A 27,215-nucleotide genomic window follows, 5' to 3' on the forward strand; every position below is an offset into this window, starting at 1 on the left:
TATTTGAGGTGAGTGCTTGGTGTATTTGAGGTGTGTGTGAGGGCCGCGTGTGTGTGTGAGTGTTTGTGATAGCGTTATGTCGATTAGTTTAGCAGGCAGCAGTAGTAGCGTTAGCGTATAGTAATTAGTGTAGTGTGTGTTTAAAAAAAAAAAAAAAAAAAAAACGCAAAATACGTGTTTGTGCGTCTCTGTCTGTCTGTCTGTGTCTGTCTCTCTGTGTGTTGTGTGTGTGTTTAGTTGGCTAGTTTTAACGCTAGTCTAGAGCTAGTTTAGCTGGTAGGGATGCCCAGGCGCAAGCGTCCCCAGCCTGCAGCTGGGCAGCTCACGTTACAGCAAGCCCTGAATCGCGCTGTTCAGTCGAGAGAACTCCCAGAGACAGACTCCGACGAGCCGGTCTCTTCGTCTGAACACGACGACACCAGGGATTCAGACTGGCGACCGCCTGCACCTAAGAGTTGTGCCTTGTTGGACTCCAGCGATGGTGAGATCGATTTACGATCATCTGATATTGAAAACACTTTTTTCCTTCAATCATATATATCATATTTTTATAAACTCTCACTTTGGCTACAGATGAGGAGGAGGAGACCCCTGAGTTCCCAGTGGCGTCGTCTTCTAGAGGTAAGAACCTAGATATAGATACGATATTATTGATCCTTTGCAGGAAATTCATGTGTCAGGTATACAGCTAAATCTACATTTCAGGACAAACAGAACAATGTAAACTTATAGCTAAACATACACAAGACTACTGTGTCTAAAAAGAAGCAGGAGAAAAAAGCTTGGTAAGAATAACAATCCTGAATTATTTAGCCTATTCTAATACCATGTAAAATATACAATTTCAGAGTTGGAGGACAACTCTGAGGATGACGAAGAGCAAGGGGCTTCCTCCAGCTTCCCACGTCTTGCACGTTTGGAGTCCAGTGATGAAGGTGAGATGAAGGCCATTTTAGAATTCCAATTCAATCTGATAGTGAATGAAAACATAAACTTTTTTCCTTCAAGAAATTTCAATTTCATATTTTTATAAATTCACTTTTACGACAGAAGAGTCGGAGGATCCACCATCACCACCACCACCTTCTTCTTCAAGTGCAGTTGGGCGCAAAAGAGGTGGGAACCTTTTTTATTCAGTTTATTTTTGTCAACACAAGGCTTCTAATTATTGGATTTTGTCAAAAAGACAGCTTGTTTACATATCACAATTGTCTGAAGAAAAACCTTTTATTTCATATTATTTTTATTTTATTTTATTTTTATTCAGCTGGCAAGTCTCGTCATCAGGAGGATCCTCCAAGCTGGCGGGAAACGGGTGACTGGAGCCCCAAGAGCTTGCCGTTCACTGGAGTGGCAGGTCCCAGCAACGCGGCATCACTCCAGTCCGACCAGCCTGTCGACTTCCTGGAGCTCTACCTCTGCGAGGAGCTGCTGCTGCTCATTGTTGAGCAGACAAACACCTATGCAGAACAGTGCATCGCTGTCCTCCATCAGCTGCGTCTCCCATTCTCCAGGGTAAATGCCTGGGTACCGCTGACGGTGGTAGAGCTGAAGCGGTTTCTGGGTTTGCTGTTCCTCACCGGCCTCATAAAGAAAGCCAGCATCGCAGAATACTGGTCTGTTGATGTGGCACTTGAAACGCCATACTTGAGGAAAACAATGCCACGGAACAGGTTCCAGCTAATTTGGCGCTTTATTCACTTTAGTGACAACTGGGAGGTCGATGGCAGCGACCCGCTGCACAAAGTGCGTCTCGTCCTGGACCTGCTCCTCTGCAACTTCAGGGAGATGTACCGGCCCTCACAGAACATCAGTGTGGATGAGGGCATGCTTCTCTGGCACGGGAGACTGCGGTTCAAAGTCTACAATCCTGCAAAACCCGTCAAGTACGGGATCAAGAGTTACATCCTGTGTGATTCTGAAAACGGCTATTGCTATTCCATGAAGCCATACTGTGGAACTAGCAATACACTGCAGGACACCGTGCGCTTCCTGGTCGACGGCCTTGAGGGTTTTGGCCACCGCCTCTGGATGGACAACTTTTACAATAGTGAGTCCATGTGTCGACTTCTCCTCAGCCTCCACATAGACTCAGCCGGCACACTCCGTGTGAACAGGGGAGAACCACCGTCAATCCGGCAGGTAACCATGTCGGATCTGGCAGTCGGTGAACGACGCGCTCTCCACAACAATGCAGTGATGGTCCTGGCGTGGCGAGACAAGCGGATCGTCAGGATGATCACCACCTTCCACACGGATGAGATGAGGACCGTAGAGGTGAGACAGAAAGGGCAAAGTGAGAGAGTCCCCCAAAGAAAACCAACATGCGTGGTTGAGTACAACCAGTATATGAATGGTGTAGATCGGCTAGACCAGAAGATCAGCTACTACCCATTCATCAGGAAGACAGCGAAATGGAGCTCCAAATTCGTGGCGTACCTGATGGAGATCGCGATGAGCAACGCCTTCATCATATATAGGAAATGCAACCCAACGGCCAGCTGCAAAACGCTGAAAGACTTCACCCTGTCGGTGATAAAGTCCTGGACGGAGGCATCTGTTCCCCCCCCCCCTCCTCCTCCGGCGGCAGATGACCAACCTCCTCCTCGCCAAGCCACGCCAATCCACCCGCGCAAACGGTCCGCTTCCGCGAGGTTGACTGTGGACTTCGATGGACATGTGCCACTGCCAGTGGAAGTGCCACCCACAAAGGACAAGGCGTACAGGAGATGTGCCCACTGCGCAGCCAAAGGACATAGAAAAGAGACAAAATATGTTTGCCCCAAATGTGACTACCTCCCTCTCTGCCTGTACCCCTGCTACTTCGAGTATCATGCACAGTGACAGTTTCATCCCCCCCCCCCCACAAAAAAAAATAAAATTGATGAGGTCTATTGTTTATAGTCCGGTGGGCTGTCGTGCTTTGCATATTTTTTAGACAGCAATTGAAAGATAAGTGTACTTTCATCAAAAAAAAAAAAAAAAATTGATATCTTGTTTTCTTTATGTAAATAGGGACTTCAATATCCAGCATGACCCCATAAATGTGAGCATTTTGTTGTTGGACCATGCTGTTTACAGATATTTGTAGAAAATAAACAAAATATTATTTTGACATCCTATTTTCTGCAAACTATATGAGAGAGTCTAACTTTCATTTGAGGTATACCATGATGTTCAACTCAAAGGAGAATTCATTATTTGGCCTATGTTTACATAAAGTTGTCTTGATTTCCAACTATTTTGAAGGTCCATGTGAAGAAGATAAAACAGTGCAGGACATGTTGTGTTTTGAATATTGTTATTATGTTACACATCAAATGAAAGCTTTCAATGTGTAGTTTCATAAAAAAAAAAAAAAAGGTGATATCTTGTTTCCCTATGTAAATAGAGACTTCAATATCCAGCATGACCCCATAAATGTGAGCATTTTGTTGTTGGACCATCCTCTTTACAAATATTTGTAGAAAATAAAATAAACATTATTTTGAATCCTATTTTCTGCAAACTATAGGAGAGAGTATAACCTTTCATTTGAGGTATACCATGATGTTCAACTCAAAGGAGAATTCATTCTGTGGCCTTTCTTTTCATAAATATGTGTTTATCTCGGAAACTAATTTCTGGATGCAATTTTCGACTGAAACACACTTTTTCAGAGGCATATATTGCCAAGATGGAACTGTTTATAAACATAAGGGTTTTTCTGAATGAAACGGAAGGGTCCAAAGTTTCAAATAAGCTATTGCTTCCCTATATCAGAACAGCACAAGAAATTATATGACTGTTTTAAAATGCATTGGAGCCTATGTGGCACTTTATAGCAACCTTTTGGCAAACCCCGTGGCACTGAATTTAATAGATAAAAGCTGTTCACTAGCTAGAGTGCATTTACAAATTGGACACTGGACAGGTTTGTGTTCAAAGTGGGAGCTTGCCAAACATATGCACACGCTCGCTCGGGTAGACCCCCTCTATCACATCACACTCTCGTTCTCGAAGCGTTATATTCGTTCACATAACGGAGCTACAGAACACGCCAAAACCGAACCCAAAGCGCTCCTTGCCAAACAAGAAAATGTTAAATAATAACAGAAAGCGATCTAGATGGATAAATAGCACTACAGGTGAGAGGTAAATGGCTTGTGAAGTCAGATTTTCTGAGGAGAAAGATTGCCTCAGAAATGACGAAGATGTATGCTATCTCAAATTACAATCACTAAACTTTTCTATCCAGGTTCAGTCTCTCCAGTCTCTCTTTGTGTCCCATTGATGATGTCACAATGTCTATGACATCATCAGTGATGTTACTGATGATGTCACAATGTTTATGACATCATCTGCTATGCCTTGCATCAACAACAAGCAGCACAATGCAGAGAGGACACCATGACTGTGAAGGAGAATTTAAAGTTGAAAAATAAGCTCTTCTATTAACTGCAGAAATGACGAAGATGTAGGCTATGCTATCTAAAATTACAATCACTAAACTTTTCTATCCAGGTTCAGTCTCTCCAGGCCTATCTGCTACATTTTTACATGAACATTTACTTGAATCTTTGTTATAGATTTAGACATGATTGCAAATTCTACATTGACATTTGTTTTTTCGATTTTAGAAATGGTCTGGATATACTGTTGTAGTCAGTGAATTTTTACAGCAAATGTAAATGCTGTGTGGCCTTGCCTGCCTGAGGGTTCACTAGTTTCCTTAGGGGCCAAAATGGCAGAGGCGTAGCTCTGCTGTTGCGCTTATATTGTCACTTCTTATCAATGTACTGTCTTTGCCCGAACTTCCAGTCACTTCCTGTATCTGTGAAGGACCCATGGGTGTCCTTTTTCATGCCTGAATGTAATAAAGATATCTTAAAACTAAAAACTCCTTTCCTCGTATCCACTTAATGAGACATGTTGGACTCTAAACACTAGGTCTCCTGCTCTGTGGTTACTTTGTAGTTAATACTGTAGCGAATCAGCATTACACATACAGTGGTGAGCAATGGTAGTGTCTCAACTACAGATAGGAACTGATGTGTGGGAGTGTTATATTGGGGAACACTATGCTGTGGGGATACTTCCGGGGGAGACTGAGCATGCGCGGTCAGTCTCCAGACACTGCCTAGAGGGAATGCTGCTAGCTATGAGCGTGACAACCGCTGAGAGTTGTAATATAACTAACTGAGAATAAAGAACCTTGTACCAGCAAGAAGCCTCTGCCTCATGAGTTACCAGGAACGTTACAATACAATAATGTCGTCGCAGGTCGCATGTGGCCCGAACTACACCCACTAGCTGCTAGCTAATTGCTACATGGCATCTATTCTACACAAACTTTTTTTCTTCGATTTTAGAAATGGTCTGGATATACTGTTGTAGTCAGTGAATTTTTACAGCAAATGTAAATGCTGTGTGGCCTTGCCTGCCTGAGGGTTCACTAGTGTCCTTAGGGACCAAAATGGAGGAGGCGTAGCTCTGCTGCTGCGCTTATGTTGTCACTTCTTATCAATGTACTGTCTTTGCCCGAACTTCCAGTCACTTCCTGTATCTGTGAAGGACCCATGGGTGTCCTTTTTCATGCCTGAATGTAATAAAGATATCTTAAAACTAAAAACTCCTTTCCTCGTATCCACTTAATGAGACATGTTGGACTCTAATAACACTAGGACTCCTGCTCTGTGGTTACTTTGTAGTTAATACAATAATGTCGTCGCAGGTCGCATGTGGCCCAGAGTGTGGAGAGGCAGCCTGTCGGACCATGTTACTGATGATGTCACAATGTTTATGACATCATCTGCTATGCCTTGCATCAACAACAAGCAGCACAATGCAGAGAGGACACCATGACTGTGAAGGAGAATTTAAAGTTGAAAAATAAGCTCTTCTATTAACTGCAGAAATGACGAAGATGTAGGCTATGCTATCTCAAATTACAATCACTAAACTTTTCTATCCAGGTTCAGTCTCTCCAGGCCTATCTGCTACATTTTTACATGAACATTTACTTGAATGTTTGTTATAGATTTATACATGATTGCAAATTCTACATTGACATTTGTTTTTTCGATTTTAGAAATGGTCTGGATATACTGTTGTAGTCAGTGATTTTTTACAGCAAATGTAAATGCTGTGTGGCCTTGCCTGCCTGAGGGTTCACTAGTTTCCTTAGGGGCCAAAATAGCGGAGGCGTAGCTCTGCTGCTGCACTTATGTTGTCACTTCTTATCAATGTACGGTCTTTGCCCGAACTTCCAGTCACTTCCTGTATCTGTGAAGGACCCATGGGTGTCCTTTTTCATGCCTGAATATAATAAAGATATCTTAAAGTCTATCAGATTAAGAAGAGATGAAAAAATACCTGTTGTATTACTAACCACATCTAAATGTGTTAGTTTTGCTAAGAAGTTTGAAGGAGCAACATTTTTTGTTAAAACATTGTTTATTTGACGTTTTTCTTTTTCATTAAACTCATGTTGCAGCGCAGAGCTTTTCATCCAGGCTGAGACCTTGTCTGTTAGCGTAAATAAATAAAATAAAATAAAATAAAATTCACATCAGCAACCTCAAAATAATCTCATATCTTACTTTATTATAATTTTATTACAGGAGTGCTTTCTATTAATTTTACAGACAGTTTAAAATGTCAACGCTTTGCTAAATGTTACCATGTCTAAGGAAAAAATAATAAACCCCCATCACATTATTTTAATAAAATAAGTAGGCTATTTGTTTGCGGGCTTGCCATACGACTTGTTCACAACAGCTTTGTGTTAATCTGGTTTCTTCTAGCATTTTTGGCATGCCATGACACATATCAAAAGACAGAGAAAGGTCACAAATGCAGAACACAGAATGTAAAAACAAAGCAGTGAACAAGAATATTATATATCAACTGAGACATATGTACAGGACTGAGCAGGAAATGGACTTTTCTCACAGATTAAAAAAATCAAAACAAGAGAAGGTTCTTTTCTATTTAAAAGTTAATTTTCTCTCATCTTTTCTCCTCTCCTCTCTCCTCTCTTATGACTGATTGGTGGGTCGAATCCAGCTGGCAGGGACCCACTGCGGCTCATCCTGGGCCTTCCTCACCGCGGTCAGCAGCTGGAGGCAGGCGTCCTGCAGGCTGTCGTTGACGATCACATGGTCGAAGAAGTGCGAGTAGTGTGACTCCATCTTCCTGCCAGCTTCCTCCATCTCCTGGAAGTCGTCCTCCTGTTGAGGGAAACAACAGCCAGGGACATTTCAGCTCCATCTACAGCAGGGGTGCCCAAATTCTTTCCCATGAAGGGCCAAAACTCAATCTGGGTGGAGGGCCGAGGGCCAAAAATAAACGTTGTGGAATTACATTAAAATGTGTTGTGTTTTATAGAAAATTAACATTCTAAATCTAAAATAACATTTCAATATAATAATCTACTTTTTATCTGTTTGGTAATTGTAATAATTTGCAATTGGTTATTTAAAAAAACATCTGCATTTGTGGGGAGCTTAAACATTTAATCAGTAAACACCTAGTTAAAAACAGTTGTATTTTCCACCTTTGTAATCAAGAGAGAAATTTGACTTAATTCACAACTTGAAAAATCCTCAAGGTACTTTGAAAATCAGCTTTATTGTCCATCTTTTCACAATTTGCAGGGATGCAATCTCAGGAGTGAACACAGTATCCGCAGCCACATTCAGACACTGTTTCACAAAGTCACCACATGAAAAAGCTCGTCCACCCTTTGCAATCAGTGCAGATATCTGATAACTTGCCCGAGTTGCATTCTGGATAAAAAATCGTGAAAAAAAAAAAAAAAAAAAATCACAAATCCGTGGCGGGCCAAAACAAACAGAGCGCGGGCCAAACTTGGCCCGCGGGCCCCAAATTGGTCAGCACTGATCTACAGTGTCAAGTTACACAATCAGGGAATGACAAAAAAACGTGTTTCATTTGAAAGGGAAGTGTACAAAAGTGACCCTCATTTCTTGCTTATTCATTGGCTCTTTTTGCCTGATAAGTAATTACATAACCTGACTAGGGCATTCACAGACTAGTCGACTAGTAAAACCACTAGTCGACACTGTGCTTAGTAGTCGACTAGTCGTTTTAGCAAAAACATTTTTTTTTTTTTTTTTTAATCTTTAAGAAAGAACATTAGGTATTTACACGACATACATGGACTATCATATCCCATATCCCCCACAAAGAACATCAAAACACAACAAAACAAAACAAGAAAACTGCATAAGATACACAATAATCCAAGAACAAACAAGACTATTGGACAAACAACCAAACAAAAACAATGCATTCAAAGTAAATACATAGATCTTGCCCTGTTGGCAGCTAGGAAATGCATAGCTTTAAATTGGAAAGCATCCAATCCCCCAGCTGTAGTTCACTGGTGGAATGAACTCTCAAGCTACCATACGTTGGATAACATTTACTACAAGAGCAAAGGCAGATTCTTAGACATCCCCAAAATATGGCAACCACATACAGACTTTGACTTTAAGAACTTTTTACCCCAGTGTCATTAGGCTTATCAGTAGCCTGTACTACGAAGCTAGTTTAATGCCTTATCCGAGTAAGTTTGAGTTTAAACCTGGTTTAGCCGTACTACAAAGCAAGTTAACTTTCAATCACCATGGCAACTGACGCTGCAAAGCTAACCTGGTCGCGACCAGGTTAGCTTCAGAGGATAAGATCAAAATCCATGACAGACCCATATAATCGGCTCTCTGGAGTCACTCACCGTTCATATAAGATCGCCATATGAAAAATAGATTGCAGTCAACTGAGAATATAACAAGAAAAACATTTGTGGCTCTGTAGGCTACATAATTAAATTACCGTAAGCCTACTTACCACTTTATGTCTTAACAGCTCAACGATGCGTGGAGAAATATGATCACTATTAATCACCGCGGCGCATATCATGAATGGACCCTCAAATGGAGTGAGGGTGATATTCTCCTACATGCCAGAAAAGCCTATACATATAATATAGATATGGGATAAATATGGATAGCCCCAATACTAAATATGCAGGCTATTCTTGCATCTTTCAGCTGGAACTGTGTCCTGTAGGCTGTATGCCAATATATGAGCAAAAATAGGCTAGTTTTTATCAATGATATTATGCCCGCATCGTCTCAATTCAGTTCAGCAGTTTTCTCTTTTATAGTAGGCTATTAGGCTTTATACTAGGCTATTTTATATATGAATTATTCGATCAGTGCAACCACACACATGAGTGATAGAGATCATTATTCATTGAGCATGCGTTTCTAAATCTATGGTCTAAATAGGCTTACAGATTGTGGAAATGTATAGACTGAGATTACATTTGTTGCTGCTGTATCAATGTATGCAGCTGTATCAGACAGAAATCGCTGATCAAAGTAGCCTAAATCAAATGACTGATGTGAATACAAGCTGCTGCTTTAGACAGCCCTTCAGCAGACTATCCAACGCGGATTTTCATTCTGACATTAAATCGCGGATACATTAAATATCCGCTAAAACTCTGATCATGCACTGCGCTTTCATGGAACGAGGAAATGGGTGTGGAAATGGGTGTGGGCGTGGATCAACTCAGCTGTTCATAATGTGATTGGCTAGCGCACCTCTTTCGCGTGGACGCGCGCCTGTGCACGAGCGAAAAACGTGCGCGTGCACAGGCAGATCCCAGGTCCACTTACCTAGTAAAAAACCAGCGTCGTAGTATCAGTTAACTAGATAGCTTTGATCCTGTTCAGTCAAACCAGATCAAAGGGACTTATCGCGGATCTGTTAAACTAGTTTCGTAGTACAGGGCTCAGGATAGGAGCTGAATGCATTGTTTTTGTTTGGTTGTTTGTCCAATAGTCTTGTTTGTTCTTGGATTATTGTGTATCTTATGCAGTTTTCTTGTTTTGTTTTGTTGTGTTTTGATGTTCTTTGTGGGGGATATGGGATATGGGATATGATAGCCCATGTATGTCGTGTAAATACCTCATGTTCTTTCTTAATTAATTTTATAAACATTTATTGGGATGTTACACAATATCTCAAGAAAACAAAGAATGACCTTGTTATGATGGGAAAACGTAAACAAAATATATGAATATACATCCACAATGGGCTTCTGTAGCTTAGAATCAAACATAAGATGAGTGATGCAGTCATCTGATGGTACACTGTACCTTGAAGGCTTGGCTGGTGTAGTCGGTGGCGATGTGTGCGTTCTGTCTGGACGCCCTGAGGGGCTCCGCTGGTGGCGGCTTCACGTAGATTATGTAGGCTCTCAACTCGTGGGTCCGCACTGCTTGAATGGCCTGGAGCCGTGGAAAACAAATGGAAAATTAAATTTCTATTTGAAATATATATATACCATTACAAAAAAAGTGAGACTTGTTGATCAACTTTTTTGTTTTGTTCTCGAAGGATAGAAGTTAATTATGTCTGCAGGTAGGCTACTTGGTTAAGTCTCTTCATGGATCAAGTGTGAATATACTTACGGTCAAATAAATTCTTGGTAGAGGCTTTAAATCTGCTTTAAATGTCATTTGCATCTGAATGTCTATGATAGATAGATAGAGTACTTTATTCATCCCCGTAGGGAAATTCTGGCGTTACAGCAGCAGTAGCATCAATAACATCAACAACTAATTAACAATAAAAAGTTACACAAATTCCCATAGGTAAAGTGCAGAGCAAAAACAGCAGTATCAACATATTGCTAGAAAGAAGCAGTAAACAATACAATACGTAAATACGCAAACTACAATATATACAACTTATACAACTTTACTTCCACCGCCGTTACATCTTTCGTTTCCGAGAAACTAAGTATATTAAATAATAATACTATTATTTCGATGACTAAAGCTGTACACTGTTTGATTATTTATATTATAATTGCAATGACTATGCTGTACCCTGAATGGCATATTGTATTACATGGTAATCTAGCTATGACTATGCATTGTGAGTGTGCAAAGTGCAACGTGTGCATGAGTGTGCACTGTGCATGTGCATTATGGATTCAACATTCAGGAGAGTCATTATAGGAGGGTGGGAGGGGAGGGGGGGTGGGAGAGAGGGAGGGGTAGGGAGAGGAGGGCCCTCCTCTCTCGGCGTGTCCAGGAGTTATTGTATATTGTTATTGCGGTGGGCACAAAAGACCTCCTGTAACGCTCCTTGCTGCAGGGGAGCTGACGGAGCCTCTGACTGAAACCGCTCCGTTGTCCAGCCAGCAGGTCGTGTAGGGGGTGTGTCTTGTCATCCATGATTTTGAGTATTTTTTGTAGCATCCTTCCCTCCACAACCACCTCCAGGGGCTCCAGAGTGGTCCCCAGCACAGAGCCTGCTCTCCTAAAAAGTTTGTTCAGTTTGTTAGAGTTGCCGGCTCTGATGCAGTTGCCCCAGCAGGTGGCTGCGAAGAGAATTGCACTTGCTACCACAGACTGGTAAAAGATATGCAACATCTTGCTGCACACGTTGAAGGATCTGAGCCTCCTCAGGAAATAGAGTCTACTCTGCCCCTTCTTGTAGACAGCCTCGGTATTGCATCTCCAGTCCAGTTTTTTGTCCAGGTGAACGCCCAGGTATTTGTAGCTGTCCACACTCACTATCACAGGCTATTCATTATTGCTTCTATTCCATTTTAATCTAAATAAATAAATGCTGGATCAGAGATTTATGTGGTGGACCTACGTTTGGCTCGATGTCAATGATACAGATCTTTCCGCTGGTTAAAACTTCTCTCACAGCCTCGATGCTGGTGCCGTACAGATTCCCCTTATACTCGCCGTACTCCAGAAACCTGTTGGACACCAAAAGGGATCAGCTTATTTTGGCAAAAAAAGAAGAAAAGCAATTCACTTTCTGAATATTGTGATATGACCAGTGGGCAAGCCCAGCCCCTTCCCTCTGAGGATGCGGAAGTAAATTGAAAAGCTGTAGTTCCTTGAATGGCCACTAGGCATCGGGGCCAGTAGGCATTCACCCCATGTTAAAATGCCCAACTTTGTAACATGATTAAACATCTTTCCAGTTAGGGGCGAAACACGGTTTTGGTCTATATACTAATTTCACCTTTTCATAACAACTGTAGGGGGGTACATTTTTATATAACTTGCCCGTTTGGAGTAAAATAAATGATAGAAAAGGGGGTGATTGACAGATCACCTGTCCAGTGATCACGCAGCTTGCCAATCACGGACCAATAGCAGGCGGAGCTGCGGCTCTGGGAAACTCCCATCTCACGTGAGGTGCGGAAGGACTCAACCCATTCCCTCCCACTCTGCTGACCAAAAATCAAGATGGTGACACCCACCGTTTGAACTCCACCAGGAAAACGAAATTTAATGGGATAGATACGTCCATATTATTTATGTCTATGGATATTGTAGCGGCAAACTCCAAAATGTTTGTAGCCGCTGAGAGGCTAAGCTGGGGAGGATAGGCTATCTGTCTTACTCGCTGTTGGAAATTAACACACCTTGACCAGTAGATGTGTTTTGTCGATTTATTCCATCCGTGCAGCACACATACAATAAATGCCGTATTGCTTGCAGAAAACAAATCAAACTAACGTACGAACGGTAAACAGAAAATCAGAGCTCCCCACTCACCCCCTCTGACTCATCTGATTGAATGATTGACAGGCATTATGAATGACACTCATTAGCAACACACACCTCCCAGGTAGGTAACACCCCCATCACACCCACTAATTACCATAAGTGACAGTTATGCAGTAGACCCAATATGCAACACATACGGCTCCTACAGATATGACTAGTGAAACATGCAGACAAAGCTTTTTCGAGTCTTTGCTGTGTAACTTGGCAACAGTTAACATGTCCCTCACGAATGATGCAACCACTCTTTTAGCCAATCAGCAACAAGACACATCTTCCCTCCACGTTTCATCAAAATTGGACTTTAAGTGTGGCAGTTATGGCAGAGATTTTAATATTACTACAGCTATTGCACCGCAGGCTCCGCCAATTGTAAGAAATGGTACTAGCAAGTCTCCTAAATGGTCACGTGGGCACCTCTCCCCTGAAGTGTTGTGAGAGAGAGGGCCTGGTGATGCGGGGTTAGTGCTGACCTAGCAAGCTAACTTGAACTATAGATCATGAGTTCCCAAACTCCACACAAACCACACATATAAACACAAAGCTGCCCCTTGTTAGCTCAATATAGTTGTAACTAAGATATTCGATAAAAAACAACAACCACAGATTTAGCTACTATATGAACTATATACGAACTTCATGTAGCTTTAGCTAATCGCTCCTTGCTAATGTGAGTTCCTGTTGCCAAATCTTGTGAGAGTGTGTTGCTGAGACAGAGACAGGTCTTGAAACATTTTAATTTTCTCCTGATCCGTCTGTCTGAAAAATGCCATTTTAGTGTCAGAATGTTCAGAACATATGTGGTTTCCGAAAATAGGCAGAATATTTACTTTGATGACTCCCATTGATTCCAACAGACTCAGACCTGCCGAAAGTTTCCTAAGTGGGTGTGGCCGTGGTAAACCATGGGCAAAACCCACGTGACGTGACACAACTACAGGAAGTGACTTGAAGTTGAAGTGTCTTGCTTTGATATCCCACTGTCTTTGGTTACGGCCTTTCAAAGTTTGACATTTGACCTTTTAATTAGACTATAACGCCCCCATCAGGCCAGTCAATGTATTTGTTGTAAAGAACACAACACTGTACCAATATAAAAAATTAAATGTACCTTAAATGATGTCCAAATAAATATGTACAGTATGTACGTAAGTATGTTGCTAATGCTTAGGATTTGCTCAGATTTAATAAGATAAAAGATTGTTCTATATACCTATGCAGGGCCGTGCACAGATAGACCCCAGGTGGTGCCAAAGCACCTGCCCTTTTGCCCTCTGAATGATAAGTGCCCTTTTTGCAAGACACGTCCGTGGCCAACATTACTGTGTTACAGAGGCTGTAGCGGATCCATTTTTAAAGCTAGAGTGAATAATAAAAATCATGCTAGCTTGTTGGCAAGGGGGCTAAATAATGCTCCAAAGTTATGCTACATTTTGGTGAGGGAAAAACTGGCATGGTCATTTTCAAAGGGGCCCCTTGATCTCTTACCTCAAGATATCTGAATGAAAATGGGATCTATGGGTACCCATGATACTCCCCCCTTTAGAGACATGCCCACTTTATGCTAATCCCAAGCAGTTTTTGGCAAAAACATCAGTTCTTTGCCTATAAATGTGTTATTTTCGCCTTCTATTTGAATATTTCTGCATACTGGGGTCCCTAAAAAGCCTTGGAATTACATAATTTGGGTATGACTGAAAAGCTGAAACTCTTATGGATTCAATGTTGTCCCGATAGTAACCATTTCATTGTAGTGAGATCATTTTTCGAAACTTGACCTCACTGTATAAAATGACTTTTTTTTTTTAACTACATTGTGTCTTACATGTTTCTATAGTATGTGTGTTGAGCCTGTACTTTAGCAATAAGTTCATGCAATTCTGTGGTCTTTATTGCCATGTAAATTGGAAGGAGGTGGGCACTTCAAGTGTGGTCACCAAGGGGCATAACACTGTATTAATCTGGGCCTGACTGTATGTCACTTTAGTCTTTTTATACATAATTATGAGAGCGGTGCCCTTTATTTCACTTGAGGACCTGCCACCCAAAATGTCTGTGCATGCCACTGTACCTATATACTGTAGATATCATAATGCGATTTTGATGCTATTGTGTGCAGCTTTAAAAAGAACCGCAATGAAGTATGATTGACAGTGGAAGCGGTTCAGTCGTACCTGTTGTTGTACACCATGTTGTGGAACATCTCCCGGCTGGTGAAGAGATATTCTCTGCCAGACTCCTCGTAGCCCCTGGGTGCCCTTGACGTGTCTGGGGAAGGAAACCATGGTGACACTTTATATCCAGGTGTTGTTAGGTGATACTGGTGCAGAGACACTCAACGAGTGTAGGCTACTGACAAAGATAATACATAGCCTAACTAAGATAGAGAACGAGAAAACTAGAACTATAAGGAAAATTATGTCAAACTAGAAAATGGACCCAGAATCAGTTTGTTAAAGGAGAACTTCACCCAAAACCAATGCTAATGAATTGTGCATGAATGACATCACTGGTCCACAACTTAACTCAAATCAACTCTCAATACCTGTCAAACTAAATAAATGCCTGCAAAACTGTTTACAGTTCGGATATGTCATATGTGTAAGATCATGTGCAAATCAGCATTGTTTTTCTGTGAAGTTCTCCTTTAAAAGCGTTCAGGTGTTTTAGTGCGGATTTGTCCTTTAACTCAGCGTATGTGCATGTGAATAGATGGAGGTACGTACGAGGCAGGGCTCCCTGGAACATGTCGGGGTTGATTTCAATCAGGCGCCTCCGGAGTTCATTCACCCCCACACCAGAAGGACCTGACAACAAACAGCTGACTGATGAGCCTTATATGGTCACTTCACTCTCTTAAAATATCCTTACATTTACAATAATTCACCCCTTAATTCATGCAAAATCCCCTTAAAATAATTTAAGGGAGTTTATGGAGATGACTCCATCAAAACCACCTTAAACACCCCCTTACATTTTTGACTCCTTACTTTGTATATTTATTGTAAAATTGATAACTCATTAAACCTGCATAAAAAGGGATAAAAAGCCCTTAATTTCTGTCTCCACAAACCAAACCATAAATAAATCCTGTAAAACCCCATGATACTTTACCACTAAAGCTGTTATTAAAGGAAAATTTCATTTTCTTTTAACCTGGACCCCTCTCCTCACATGAATTATTATCTGACGACTCACCCAGTGTTCTCCGCAGCGTTTTTTGTCCGTCTTAGGCGTTGTTTTGAGATCAATAGTGTGCAAGCCAGTCCTAGAACGGGGCTCCGTGGGGGCCACATGGCAGCGTGCTTTTCATCCATGTAAATAGACAGTTTTATTCCCGTTTTTCAACCCATATCGTCATAATCTGATCCATTCTCCCCCCCCTCCATTCTCCATTCTCCATTCCCCCTCTATTCTTCCCGGATCCCATTTCCTCCTGTCGGGTCAGTGAGACCAAATCTCGTCAAGTCAGTCCACAGGCCAGCGGCAGGAAAATCTCGCAGGACTTTCCTGCCACTGGCCTGTGGACTGACTTGACGAGAGTTGTGTCTCACTGACCCGACAGGCGAAAATGGGATGCCTGTAACTACCACTGAAAAGAGCCCGGGGGAGAATAGCAGTCTGATCGTTCTTTAGGGATCAGTTTATGACGATATACGTCGAAAACGGGAATAAAACTGTCTATTTACATGGATGAAAAGCACGCTGCCACGTGGCCCCCACGGAGCTCCATTCTAGAACTGGCTTGCACACTATTGATCTCAAAACAACGCCTAAGACGGACAAAAACGCTGCGGAGAACACTGGGTGAGTCGTCAGATAATAATTAATGTGAGGAGAGGGGTCCAGGTAAAAAAAAAACGAAATTCTCCTTTATATTTATGTAATGAGAAATTAATAACATTTTATGGATACAATTGAAGGGTTTGGTTTCATGTAGCATGACTGTAGCATGACTCAATTTCCCCTCGGGGATCAATAAAGTTCTTCTGATTCTGATTAATTAATGTGATGGTCAGCTGTGATATCCTATAAAAAAAATATATATATTTGAGGCTGGGTTGCCAGAGGTTTTAAAGAGCGTTGTGCAGGTTAAAAAAATATATATGAATTTACATTTTGGGCTCAAGATTCCTATGAAAATAGGCTACTGTACAGTAAGTACAGTAGCCTGGCTGGATGAGTGATGCCACAAGTGTTATGTTCCATTGGCGGGTTTTCAGGTGAGCGTGCCAGCCGCTTTACAAAAACCAGTCTAGATGCAGCTATGAGTGAGGGGAAAAAGAGAATCCTATTGTTACATAGCAGTCCCACATATTAATGCAAAGTGGTCTCCAACCTACACCATGCTCTTTAACGTTTTGTTCCCCCTTATCTCCACTGAACCCACAACAAAGAGTCAGTAGTGTCCAAGTGGAGGGTTTACCCACCCAGCAGGGCGATGAGGCGGTGAGTGTCCTGCGGGTGGCGCTGGTGGCGCACCACCTCCTCGTACGGGCTGCAGGAGGCGCCGGGGCAGCTGCCGGGACAGCGGCTGTGGCAGGACGGCTGGCTGGTGCTGTGACACCTGCGGCGGCACAGACGCAAGCTCCGCCTGAAGCCCACTGCAGGAGAATCAGGGTTAGATTTGCTCCACCTGAAGTGCACTACAGGAGAATCAGGGTTAGATTTGCTCCACCTGAAGTGCACTACAGGAGAATCAGGGTTAGATTTGCTCCACCTGAAGTGCACTGCAGGAGAATCAGGGTTAGATTTGCTCCACCTGAAGTGCACTGCAGGAGAATCAGGGTTAGATTTGCTCCACCTGAAGTGCACTGCAGGAGAATCAGGGTTAGATTTGCTCCGCCTGAAGTGCACTGCAGGAGAATCAGGGTTAGATTTGGCTCCACCTGAAGCCCACTGCATTAGAATCAGGGTTAGATTCGCTCCACCTGAAGTGCACTGCAGGAGAATCAGGGTTAGATTTGCTCCACCTGAAGCCCACTGCAGGAGAATCAGGGTTAGATTTGCTCCACCTGAAGTGCACTGCAGGAGAATCAGGGTTAGATTTGCTCCACCTGAAGCCCACTGCAGGAGAATCAGGGTTAGATTTGCTCCACCTGAAGTGCACTGCAGGAGAATCAGGGTTAGATTTGGCTCCATCTGAAGCCCACTGCAGGAGAATCAGGGTTAGATTTGCTCCACCTGAAGTGCACTGCAGGAGAATCAGGGTTAGATTTGGCTCCATCTGAAGCCCACTGCAGGAGAATCAGGGTTAGATACAGATGCAAGCTCCACCTGAAGCCCACTGCAGGAGAATCAGTGCGGGCAATGGTGGCCCAATGGTTAGAGAAGCGAGCTTGTGACTGGAAGGTCGTCGGTTCAATCCCCGGGACCGACAGGATAAATCTGGGTGGGGAAAGTGAAAAGGCAGCGCTTGCCCCTCCCTCATTACCACCACTTGAGCAAGGCCCTTAACCCCAACCGCTCCAGTGGAGCTGATCAGTGCCAAGAGATCAGACTGTGGTTGTACTGGGGCCTGTACTACGAAGCTAGTTTAACAGATCCGCGATAAGTCCCTTTGATCTGGTTTGACTGAACAGGATCAAAGCTATCTAGTTTAAGGATACTACGACGCTGGTTTTTTACTCGATAACTGAAGCTGGGATCTGCCTGTGCACGCGCACGTTTTTCGCTCGTGCACAGGCGCGCGTCCACGCGAAAGAGGTGCGCTAGCCAATCACATTATGAACAGCTGAGTTGATCCACGCCCACACCCATTTCCACACCCATTTCCTCGTTCAATGAAAGCGCAGTGCATGATCAGAGTTTTAGCGGATATTTAATGTATCCGCGATTTAATGTCAGAAAGAAAATCCGCGTTGGATAGTCTGCTGAAGGGCTGTCTAAAGCAGCAGCTTGTATTCACATCAGTCATTTGATTTACTTTGATCAGCGATTTCTGTCTGATACAGCTGCATTGATACAGCAGCAACAAATGTAAATGTGTAATCTCAGTCTATACATTTCCACAATCTGTAAACCTATTTAGACCATAGATTTAGAAACGCATGCTCAATGAATAATGATCTCTATCACTCATGTGTGTGGTTGCACTGATCGAATAATTCATATATAAAATAGCCTAGTATAAAGCCTAATAGCCTACTATAAAAGAGAAAACTGCTGAACTGAATTGAGACGATGCGGGCATAGTTATCATTGATAAAAACTAGCCTATTTTTGCTCATATATTGGCATACAGCCTACAGGACACAGTTCCAGCTGAAAGATGCAAGAATAGCCTGCATATTTAGTATTGGGGCTATCCCATATTTATCCCATATCTATATTATATGTATAGGCTTTTCTGGCATGTAGGAGAATATCACCCTCACTCCATCTGAGGGTCCGTTCATGATATGCGCCGCGGTGATTAATAGTGATCATATTTCTCCACGCATTGTTGAGCTGTTAAGACATAAAGTGGTAAGTAGGCTTAATTTAATTATGTAGCCTACAGAGCCACGAATGTTTTGCTTGTTCTATTCTCAGTTGACTGCAATCTATTTTTCATATGGCGATCTTATATGAATGGTGAGTGACTCCAGAGAGCCGATTATATGGGTCTCTCATGGATTTTGATCTTATCCTCGAAGCTAACCTGGTCGCGACCAGGTTAGCTTTGCAGCGTCAGTTGCCATGGTGATTGAAAGTTAACTTGCTTTGTAGTACGGCTAAACCAGGTTTAAACTCAAACTTACTCGGATAAGGCATTAAACTAGCTTCGTAGTACAGGCTACTGGTCAGCTTCCAGGTATGAATGTGTGTGCGAATGTGAACAGGGCACTCCTGAAAAAGAGAGCATTGCTCTCAGTGAGACTCCCCCTGTATAAATAAAGGTAAAAAACAAAAAAACAAAAACAGGGTTAGATACTGATGCAAGCTCCGCCTGAAGCCCACTGCAGGAGAATCAGGGTTAGATTTGGAGATACTGCAGTGATCGCTTGTGTGTGTTGGGGGGGGGTGTCTTTCATTTTGTCCTCGATAGCAGGCAAGTCTTTCAATTCAGTTGAAAAATCGCTCATGTTCAAAACATAAAGATCATGTACAACCAGGGTTCGAGTTAAGTGGGGGCCAGTGGAGGCTGAGCTCCCATAAGGAGCAGTCTGAGACCACATGAAAGCATACACCTGTGGGGGGTCACTAATAGATGTAGGGACATATTGTTCACACACAACAAACGACGCTGGACAAGTGCCGAAATTCAGCATTTGCCCAGCGACGTTTGTTGTGTGGGAAAACTGTGCCCGTTAAAGGGTTGTGATCTTTTTGTGGACCGACCGACCCACAGATCGACTTATAGAGCTGCTGGTCGCAACTAAAAAAGAAAGACAAATGCTCAGCGTCTTGGTGCTTCCGGCATAGAATGGTTGTACTTGATTAACATGACAGTCTTGGACAATAAACTCTTTACATTGGCATTCATGACCGAGAAGAATATTCTACTCAAACTGACAACAACTACAAATGTAATGATTGTGAAATTAAATATGATATGAGAAATTATATCTGACACACTCAGAATGAAAATAAATCATGGTACATTTTAGGAGTAAGTCCTGGGTTGGAAAAATTATGAACATTTACCAACTGGATCCTGTGTGTTAAAAATACTGAGATGAATATGTGTTATGGGAATCAAAATTCTTAGACTTACCTAAGTAGAATGCTTCAGAGTTGCTGCTGAATTCACCCTCTTCTGGTTTACATGGCAGAGAGAAGCAAAAAGAAAATGTTGATGCCAAAAGAGAAGAATGTGGGTGAAATTCAGCAAAGCAATGTTTCAAACATACAATACATGCAAAACTCATTACGCTGTCATGAGTTAAGTCCTCAGTATCAAAAGCCGCTGTAAGTAAAAAAAACAAAACTACAGCCAATCACCATCATCAAGGGAGCACAATTCATTGACAAATAATCCAAATTGCACTAATGAATGCTGCATTTTGGAAATCCCAACAGGCTGCTGTTTTCTCAGTTTTCTCTGGCAAGTGTATGTTGGAGAAAATCTTTCATTATATTCAAAATGATTAAATCCTGAGCATTTAGCATTTCATTTTCATCTTTATCAAATGTGCTCAAAAAGTGCTAAAAAATACATTATGTGGAAGACATAAACATGAATGATCCAAGCATCGCTTGAGCCAATTAGTAACAAGATACAAGGTATACTGTACAGCAAGATCATCCTTTCATCAAAATCAGACCAGTGGTGTGTTGACCTTTGACCAGTGGTGGTGTGTTGACCTTCAATGATTGTGTAATTTATAATCAGTGGAACACAACACAGTGTAATTTATAATCAGTGGAACACAACACAGTGTAATTTAATCAGTGGAACACAACACAGTGCGAAGATGTGTTATCCCTCTAGTCAAAATCAGACCGGTGGTTTCTCAGATGTCGCCTGAGATTTCATGACAGTCAACATATTGCAGTCACAATATTCAGTAAAGCACTGCTAGATGTTATTTCCCAGCTGGATGCTCAAGCAGGCAGACAGATAAACACTGAGGCTTTTCTCACCTTCTCTGAACTCCTCTGACGTGTCCCCGGCAGAAACACCAACAACCAGAAAAGAGACAACAACAAAGGCTTCAGCTGAAGAACGGGAGACAGAGCAAGCTGTTGCATCTGTCACATGTAATGAAAACACACACTGAACTACAGAGACTGATATTAGCATATTTATTTTAATCTAAAATACACATTCTTCCCAAATCCCCAATTTTATATTTTTAATTTTTTAACATACATAACCATATACACAACACATGAGACAAAATATGTAGGCCTACATGCCAAAATACATGAAAAAAATCCCCTTTATGAGCCATTAAGAAAATAGAGGATCCCCCCCCATGTCTCTCTTGTTTCTTGATCATAATTCAATATAATTAGTTATAATTTCATATGAAGTTGTTTTAATCAATAAATCCATCCGTTCTGTGAAAACTGGCATTTAAAAAAAATAAACATATTCCTAAACCAACTCAGGTAGATGAAATCACCTTTTATGAATAAACTGTAAACAAATCATAATGACTTTACACAACAAAGACTTACCTACCGGATTCAAATGCCTCCTCATCTGTAAGAAAAACAACAACATGCAAGTTGATCACAAGTGAAGACAGTGTGTTGTGTGTGTGTGTGTGTGTGTGTGTGTGTGTGTGTGTGTGTGTGTGTGTGTGTGTGTGTGTGTGTGTGTGTGTGTGTGTGTGCGTGTGTGTGTGTCTTACCTGCTTCAATACATTTCTCATGAATGGCCATCAGATCCTCTTCTGTGGATGAAAAAGAAATATGACAAATTATATTTGAATTCAGACAAACAACCTTTAAAGTTCACTCCGTTCATTCGAGGTCTGACGAGGTCTGACACGCTGAATGTGCGTGCATGCGTGTGTGTGCGTGAAGCGTAGAGCATCTAAGCCGACATGGGATGTGACAGTGATGAGAGAGATGGAACAGTGTCTATGTCTATCATCACTTAATGGCTAAGCTCGCTTTAAAGCCTAAAATATAAAATACAAACACAATTATTCCTTACCTTCATCTACAGTGCTCACTTCAGGTAAGCATGGGCGGGGTGAAACACAATTGCAATTATCAATTCTGAAACTGAATCAACCTGGATGTAAGACCAAAGATGACTCTATATGGGCAGGTCAAAGATGACTGACTATAGTATACTCAGTCATCTGATACTCAGCCCGAGGCTCCAGAGCCACATGCAGCTCCTTTATGGGTAGTTGTGGTTCTTTTAAGTTAAAATAAACTACTTAAAATAAACAAATAAATAAATAAAGGGATGACTAAGATCATAGATGACTATAAGATCAAAGATGACTATAAGTTCAGAGACTGAAACTCACAGGTCTGAATGCAGGCATTTGGCTGATAAGGCTGAGACCACCAGAACTCCCTCTGCTTCCTGTCAACAGAGATGCAGCTTCAGGTTAACACAACATTCTGCTTCCTGTCAACAGATGCAGCTTCAGGTTAACACAACATCATCACGCTATTCCCACCAGTTCCCTTCCACCCCGACCAGGCGCCCCGACTGACCAGAGGAAGCACTAGTGCAGCGACCAGGACACATAGCCCCCAATCCGGTTTCCCACCCTCAGGCACAGCCAATCGTGCCTGTATGGACGCCCGACCAAGCCGGAGGTAACACGTGGATACAAACATGCGACCCTCGTCGCCCAGATGCAACTTCAGGTTAACACACATGTTGCCACCAACACCATAGATAAGAACAGCGATGACGCAAATTTTTCAACTTTGGGCGAATAATTTGCACGGTCAAACTCGAGTGAGTTAAGCCTTTTTTTTTGCCTTGGTGTGAACACATCTTAATAGATTTCCATAATCTTTCCTCGCAACTGGCAGCTCAACCCCGTAACATCAGTAGGGGTTTTGGGCAGTGGTGGCCCAATGGTTAGAGAAGCGAGCTTGTGACCGGAAGGTCGTCGGTTCAATCCCCGGGACCGGCAGGATAAATCTGGTTGGGGAAAGTGAAAAGGCAGCGCTTGCCCCTCCCTCATTACCACCACTGAGGTGCCCTTGAGCAAGGCCCTATATCCCCAACCGCTCCAGTGGAGCTGATCAGTGGCCAGCAGTTCAGACTGTGGTTGTACTGGTCAGCTTCCAGGTATGAATGTGTGTGTGAATGTGAACAGGGCACTCCTGAAAAAGAGAGCATTGCTCTCAGTGAGACTCCCCCTGTATAAATAAAGGTAAAAAAAAAAAAAAAGTAGAGAAACAGGGGAAAAAATTACCCAGAAAAGTGTGTAGGCCAGGGGTGGGCAACTGGTGGCCCATGGGCTGCATGTGGCCCCCGACCTCACTCAGTGTGACCCCTGGGTCAACTTCCCCCCCCCCCTTAATTTTTTTTATTTTTACAAGGCGGACGTTTTTTGTTTAATAGGTTAGGTTAGACCACCAAAATCTGTGTTTTTATTTTACTGTACAACCCAGAACATGGCACTAATGGCATAGCATTGTCCATCCACATACTGTTTAATGTTAGCATTTGAGCTAACGCTATTGTAACAAACTATATCCAGGATGCACATTGCACATGCAACATGACTAATCTGATTAATGTCACATATTTGGGTGATGTACCCCATTAAATTGCTGTAGCGGGCTGTTTTAAAGCTAGAGCAAAGTTTCTGGTGTCATCTGAATGCAAGAATTACTAAATTTGAATATGAGATTTTGGTACAATAAACTTTGATTACCAGTCCTTTTCATCAAATTAGTAGCTATAATTGGGAGTGATGGTGTTACAGTAGGATACTGGTGGAAGTGCACGCTCACAATCTGGCCCTCTGGTAGCGAGACATTTTTTGTGTGGCCCTCTCTATCATCAAAGTTGCCCATCCCTGGTGTAGGCTATGGTCGACTCTTCGAATGTGACAGAGAGACCGGACGTTTTCCAGTTGGAATTCCTGGAACACTGTGGGTGAAAAACAATCTGCCCTGCCTTTAAAGCACATACTGTAGTCTGCCTGCCCTTGAGCAAGGCACAGTAGAAGACTGTGGTTGTAATCTACTGGGCAGCTCCCAGTGTGAATGTGTCTAACTTTGTGGATTTAAAGCAGCGTGTAAGTGAAAAAAAAAACAGTAGGCTACGGTTAGTGCAGCATCGATAGCCACTAAATAAATCTTCACAATGAGAGACTTTAAAGCCCCTGGAAACCCAAATCCACAATAACATTCTAACTATGTAGTTTGGGGTCTTATATTCATAATAGCAAGCATTTGAAAGTATGAGACATTAGTTTCAATCCAAATCCTAAATATTGCCATTTAAGTTTTTGTACTGTTCTTGATGTTTTGTTCGAAGTGGGCGTGCTTCTATTGTGTGACAAACTCAAAACACATTTATTTTTGGTTTCCAGGGGCTTTAACTTTTGGCCACCTCACCGTTTGAGCAGGTTGGTGGAGGGGATGAGGCCGGCGCAGGCCGTGGTGCAGGGCAGCTTCCTGGCCTGCCACCAGAGGGCATCTGTCTGGTCCACGATCTCCAGGACGTCGCCCTTCCTGAAGCTCATACCCGCGTCTGCACAGGGGATGGCGGGGTCCTGCTGAGGGCTGTAGTCTGTCATGGCTCGCATGTACAGCTAGCACACAACACACACAAAGTCAGTCTCAAGTCTTGAGGTACAAGTCAAGTCTCAAGTCCAACAGCAAGTTAAGTAAGAGTCCAGCAGCAATTTAATGTCTTAAAGAAAACTAAAAATCTAGGACTTGTCATTGCAATATGGTTTTAACAAGATAAGAACTTGGCAAGAGCATCATGAGTTTGATTTCTATAATCAGTTTCAAGTTCAATCGATTCAATCACTCCATACAAACTCAGAAAACAGAATTAAAATTCAGTCGTCTGCTGGAATAAATCTAATCACTTTCAATCTAAGTCATTTACACAAGCACAAGATCTCAAGTCAAGACTTTAGAAACCTTTTCAAGTCATCAGAGTACAAGTCAAAGTCAAGTCCCAAGTCACCAAAATCTAAGTCAAGTCAAGTCTCACGTAATTAATTACAACTCTGACTCGAGTCAAAATCATGTTACTTGAGTCCCTAACTCTGAATAAATGGCTCACCATCGTCTGGTTGTGGACCGGTCTCTCTGTGATGGGAACAACCTTGAACATGATGGTGCCATGCTGCCTAGCCTGCTATTGGATGCAAACCAACACCATGGATCAGTATGCAGATATGCATGACACAATCATAAAATAACATCAGAAGATAGCGTACATTATAAAGCATTATTCACCGTACAATATCATCAATCTTAAAGACTTAAAATATAACTCTTTATATAAGGATTTTTCAAAAATGTCTATGGAGAAAATGAATGGGGAATTCTCTTCTGGCACGGGAGCTGAGAAAAAGTGGGCGGTCATGTTGAGCTCTATGTAGTCTATACGTACATATTGTCATAGTTTTGTATCATTCATGATACACACTGATTTACACTGATTGTCCTAATGAGGGCGCTATAATTAAAGGGCAAAATCTCAAATGTGATCGTGTAGACACCACTGCGATATCAAAAACATAAAACCTAACAATGGGAAGAAAAAAAAGATTCAGTACCGTAATGTTTTGACCTACCACGACTTGGATAACTTGCTCAGGTTCCAGCCCATCTACAGGAAAACCATTCACCTCGACGATCCTGTCCCCCGCATGGAGCAGACCTGCACACACACACACACACACACACACGCACACCAAATCAAATAACCACTATCAACTTCACACTCTCTCAAGCACTTAAATCAAGTCCAAAAGATAAGGAGAGAGTGAAAGAAAGAGAGGCTCACCACTTCGATCGGCCAGCCCTCCGTGAATCACGCGAGCCACAAAAATCTCCCCTGTGGTCTCATTCTTCTTTATAGTCGCTCCCTAGGACAGAAAAGACGCAAATATAGAATACAAAAATAAATGTTGTATCTTAACTTCTTGTGAGTTAAATTATTTAATGAGGGGCCCTGAAACCCCCTCAAGGACCCCTGGTGGTTCACAGCCCCCATGTTGAAAAACACTGATACATGTTACTGAAAGACATGGATGGCAAGTACATGACACTTTAGGGATGGAAATGGCAAAGGAGACACACCAGGTTTTATTCCAGAAACTATACTAATTAGCAACTCCAATAATTAAATATTCAGATTTTTTTTTAATCCAAAATGACATATCCAACATTTGTGAAAATGACACCTACCTACAGCAACATTATATCGTTATACAAAATAAAAGCAAATTATGGTTTTTGTGTAACTGAAGTACTTTGTTGACGAATGATAAAGAGATACTAAAATCTGAACTTCATGTAATGATTTTTTGCTAAAAAAAATGGAAAGAATAAGCCTTGGTGCAATGTAAATTAGCCCATGCTCAAAAGGAAGCTCATAGATTGAAAATAATGGGTTAAATGCTCTGTAGATTTCTGCATGACATTTTGACAAAGAGACTCAAAGACAACCCTAAACCATTGAATATCTTAAAACTGAGGAATACTTGTACTGTGGTCTGCAGGCTTTCAAATACCAAAGAAACTGACATGGTTTATGGAAAGCCATGACAGGATGGAGACACTGGGGAGTGAAATGGCAGAAGAGCAGGGGAGGTTTTATTCATGACACTTTTCAATGCAAACATTAATATTTGTTGAATGAGTGGAACAGAGTGAAACACAAATGAGTCCTGAAAGAATGAGTGAATGAATGGTTGGTTTAATGACCACACGACCAAGGTCGGTGGAATTAGTTTTTCGTTAATGGGAAAAAGCCCAATACAGCAATGTCAATTAACATCAGACATAGATTACACATAACTAGCACAATACACAATGCACACACATAACCACAAGACAATGATCATATTTGAGCATGAGCATATTTACAGCTACAGTATAAAGTGCAGTACATCTGGCAGGGTTAGTGCAAGGAGTCAAGTGTTGAGAGTCCTTAAAGTAGAGGGGAAGAAACAGTTTTTGAAATGGGATGTTTTGGTGGACAGGGATCGATAG

At 42.0% G+C, this 27,215-nt stretch overlaps 1 protein-coding gene across 1 annotated transcript in view; it reads right to left on the reverse strand.

Annotated features, from left to right (window-relative positions):
* Positions 1-6,971: 6,971 nt before the first annotated feature.
* Positions 6,972-27,215, reverse strand: part of mpp4b (MAGUK p55 scaffold protein 4b) — a gene marked incomplete at its 5' end in the record, with an annotated part of 38,653 nt that continues 18,409 nt past the window's right edge. Inside the window, 16 exons of the mRNA XM_083634404.1 lie at positions 6,972-7,211; positions 10,173-10,304; positions 11,686-11,794; positions 14,789-14,882; positions 15,341-15,421; positions 17,045-17,218; positions 20,314-20,355; positions 21,183-21,197; positions 21,727-21,747; positions 21,899-21,940; positions 22,207-22,224; positions 22,532-22,590; positions 24,594-24,790; positions 25,276-25,350; positions 25,793-25,878; positions 26,005-26,086. Of these exons, the coding sequence (XP_083490530.1) occupies positions 7,020-7,211; positions 10,173-10,304; positions 11,686-11,794; positions 14,789-14,882; positions 15,341-15,421; positions 17,045-17,218; positions 20,314-20,355; positions 21,183-21,197; positions 21,727-21,747; positions 21,899-21,940; positions 22,207-22,224; positions 22,532-22,590; positions 24,594-24,790; positions 25,276-25,350; positions 25,793-25,878; positions 26,005-26,086 (1,419 nt within the window). The 3' untranslated portion in view covers positions 6,972-7,019. The remainder of the gene's footprint in view (positions 7,212-10,172; positions 10,305-11,685; positions 11,795-14,788; positions 14,883-15,340; positions 15,422-17,044; positions 17,219-20,313; positions 20,356-21,182; positions 21,198-21,726; positions 21,748-21,898; positions 21,941-22,206; positions 22,225-22,531; positions 22,591-24,593; positions 24,791-25,275; positions 25,351-25,792; positions 25,879-26,004; positions 26,087-27,215) is intronic.

The sequence above is a fragment of the Poromitra crassiceps genome, assembly GCF_964638095.1.
Source record: "Poromitra crassiceps genome assembly, chromosome: 3".
NCBI lineage: Eukaryota > Metazoa > Chordata > Actinopteri > Beryciformes > Melamphaidae > Poromitra > Poromitra crassiceps.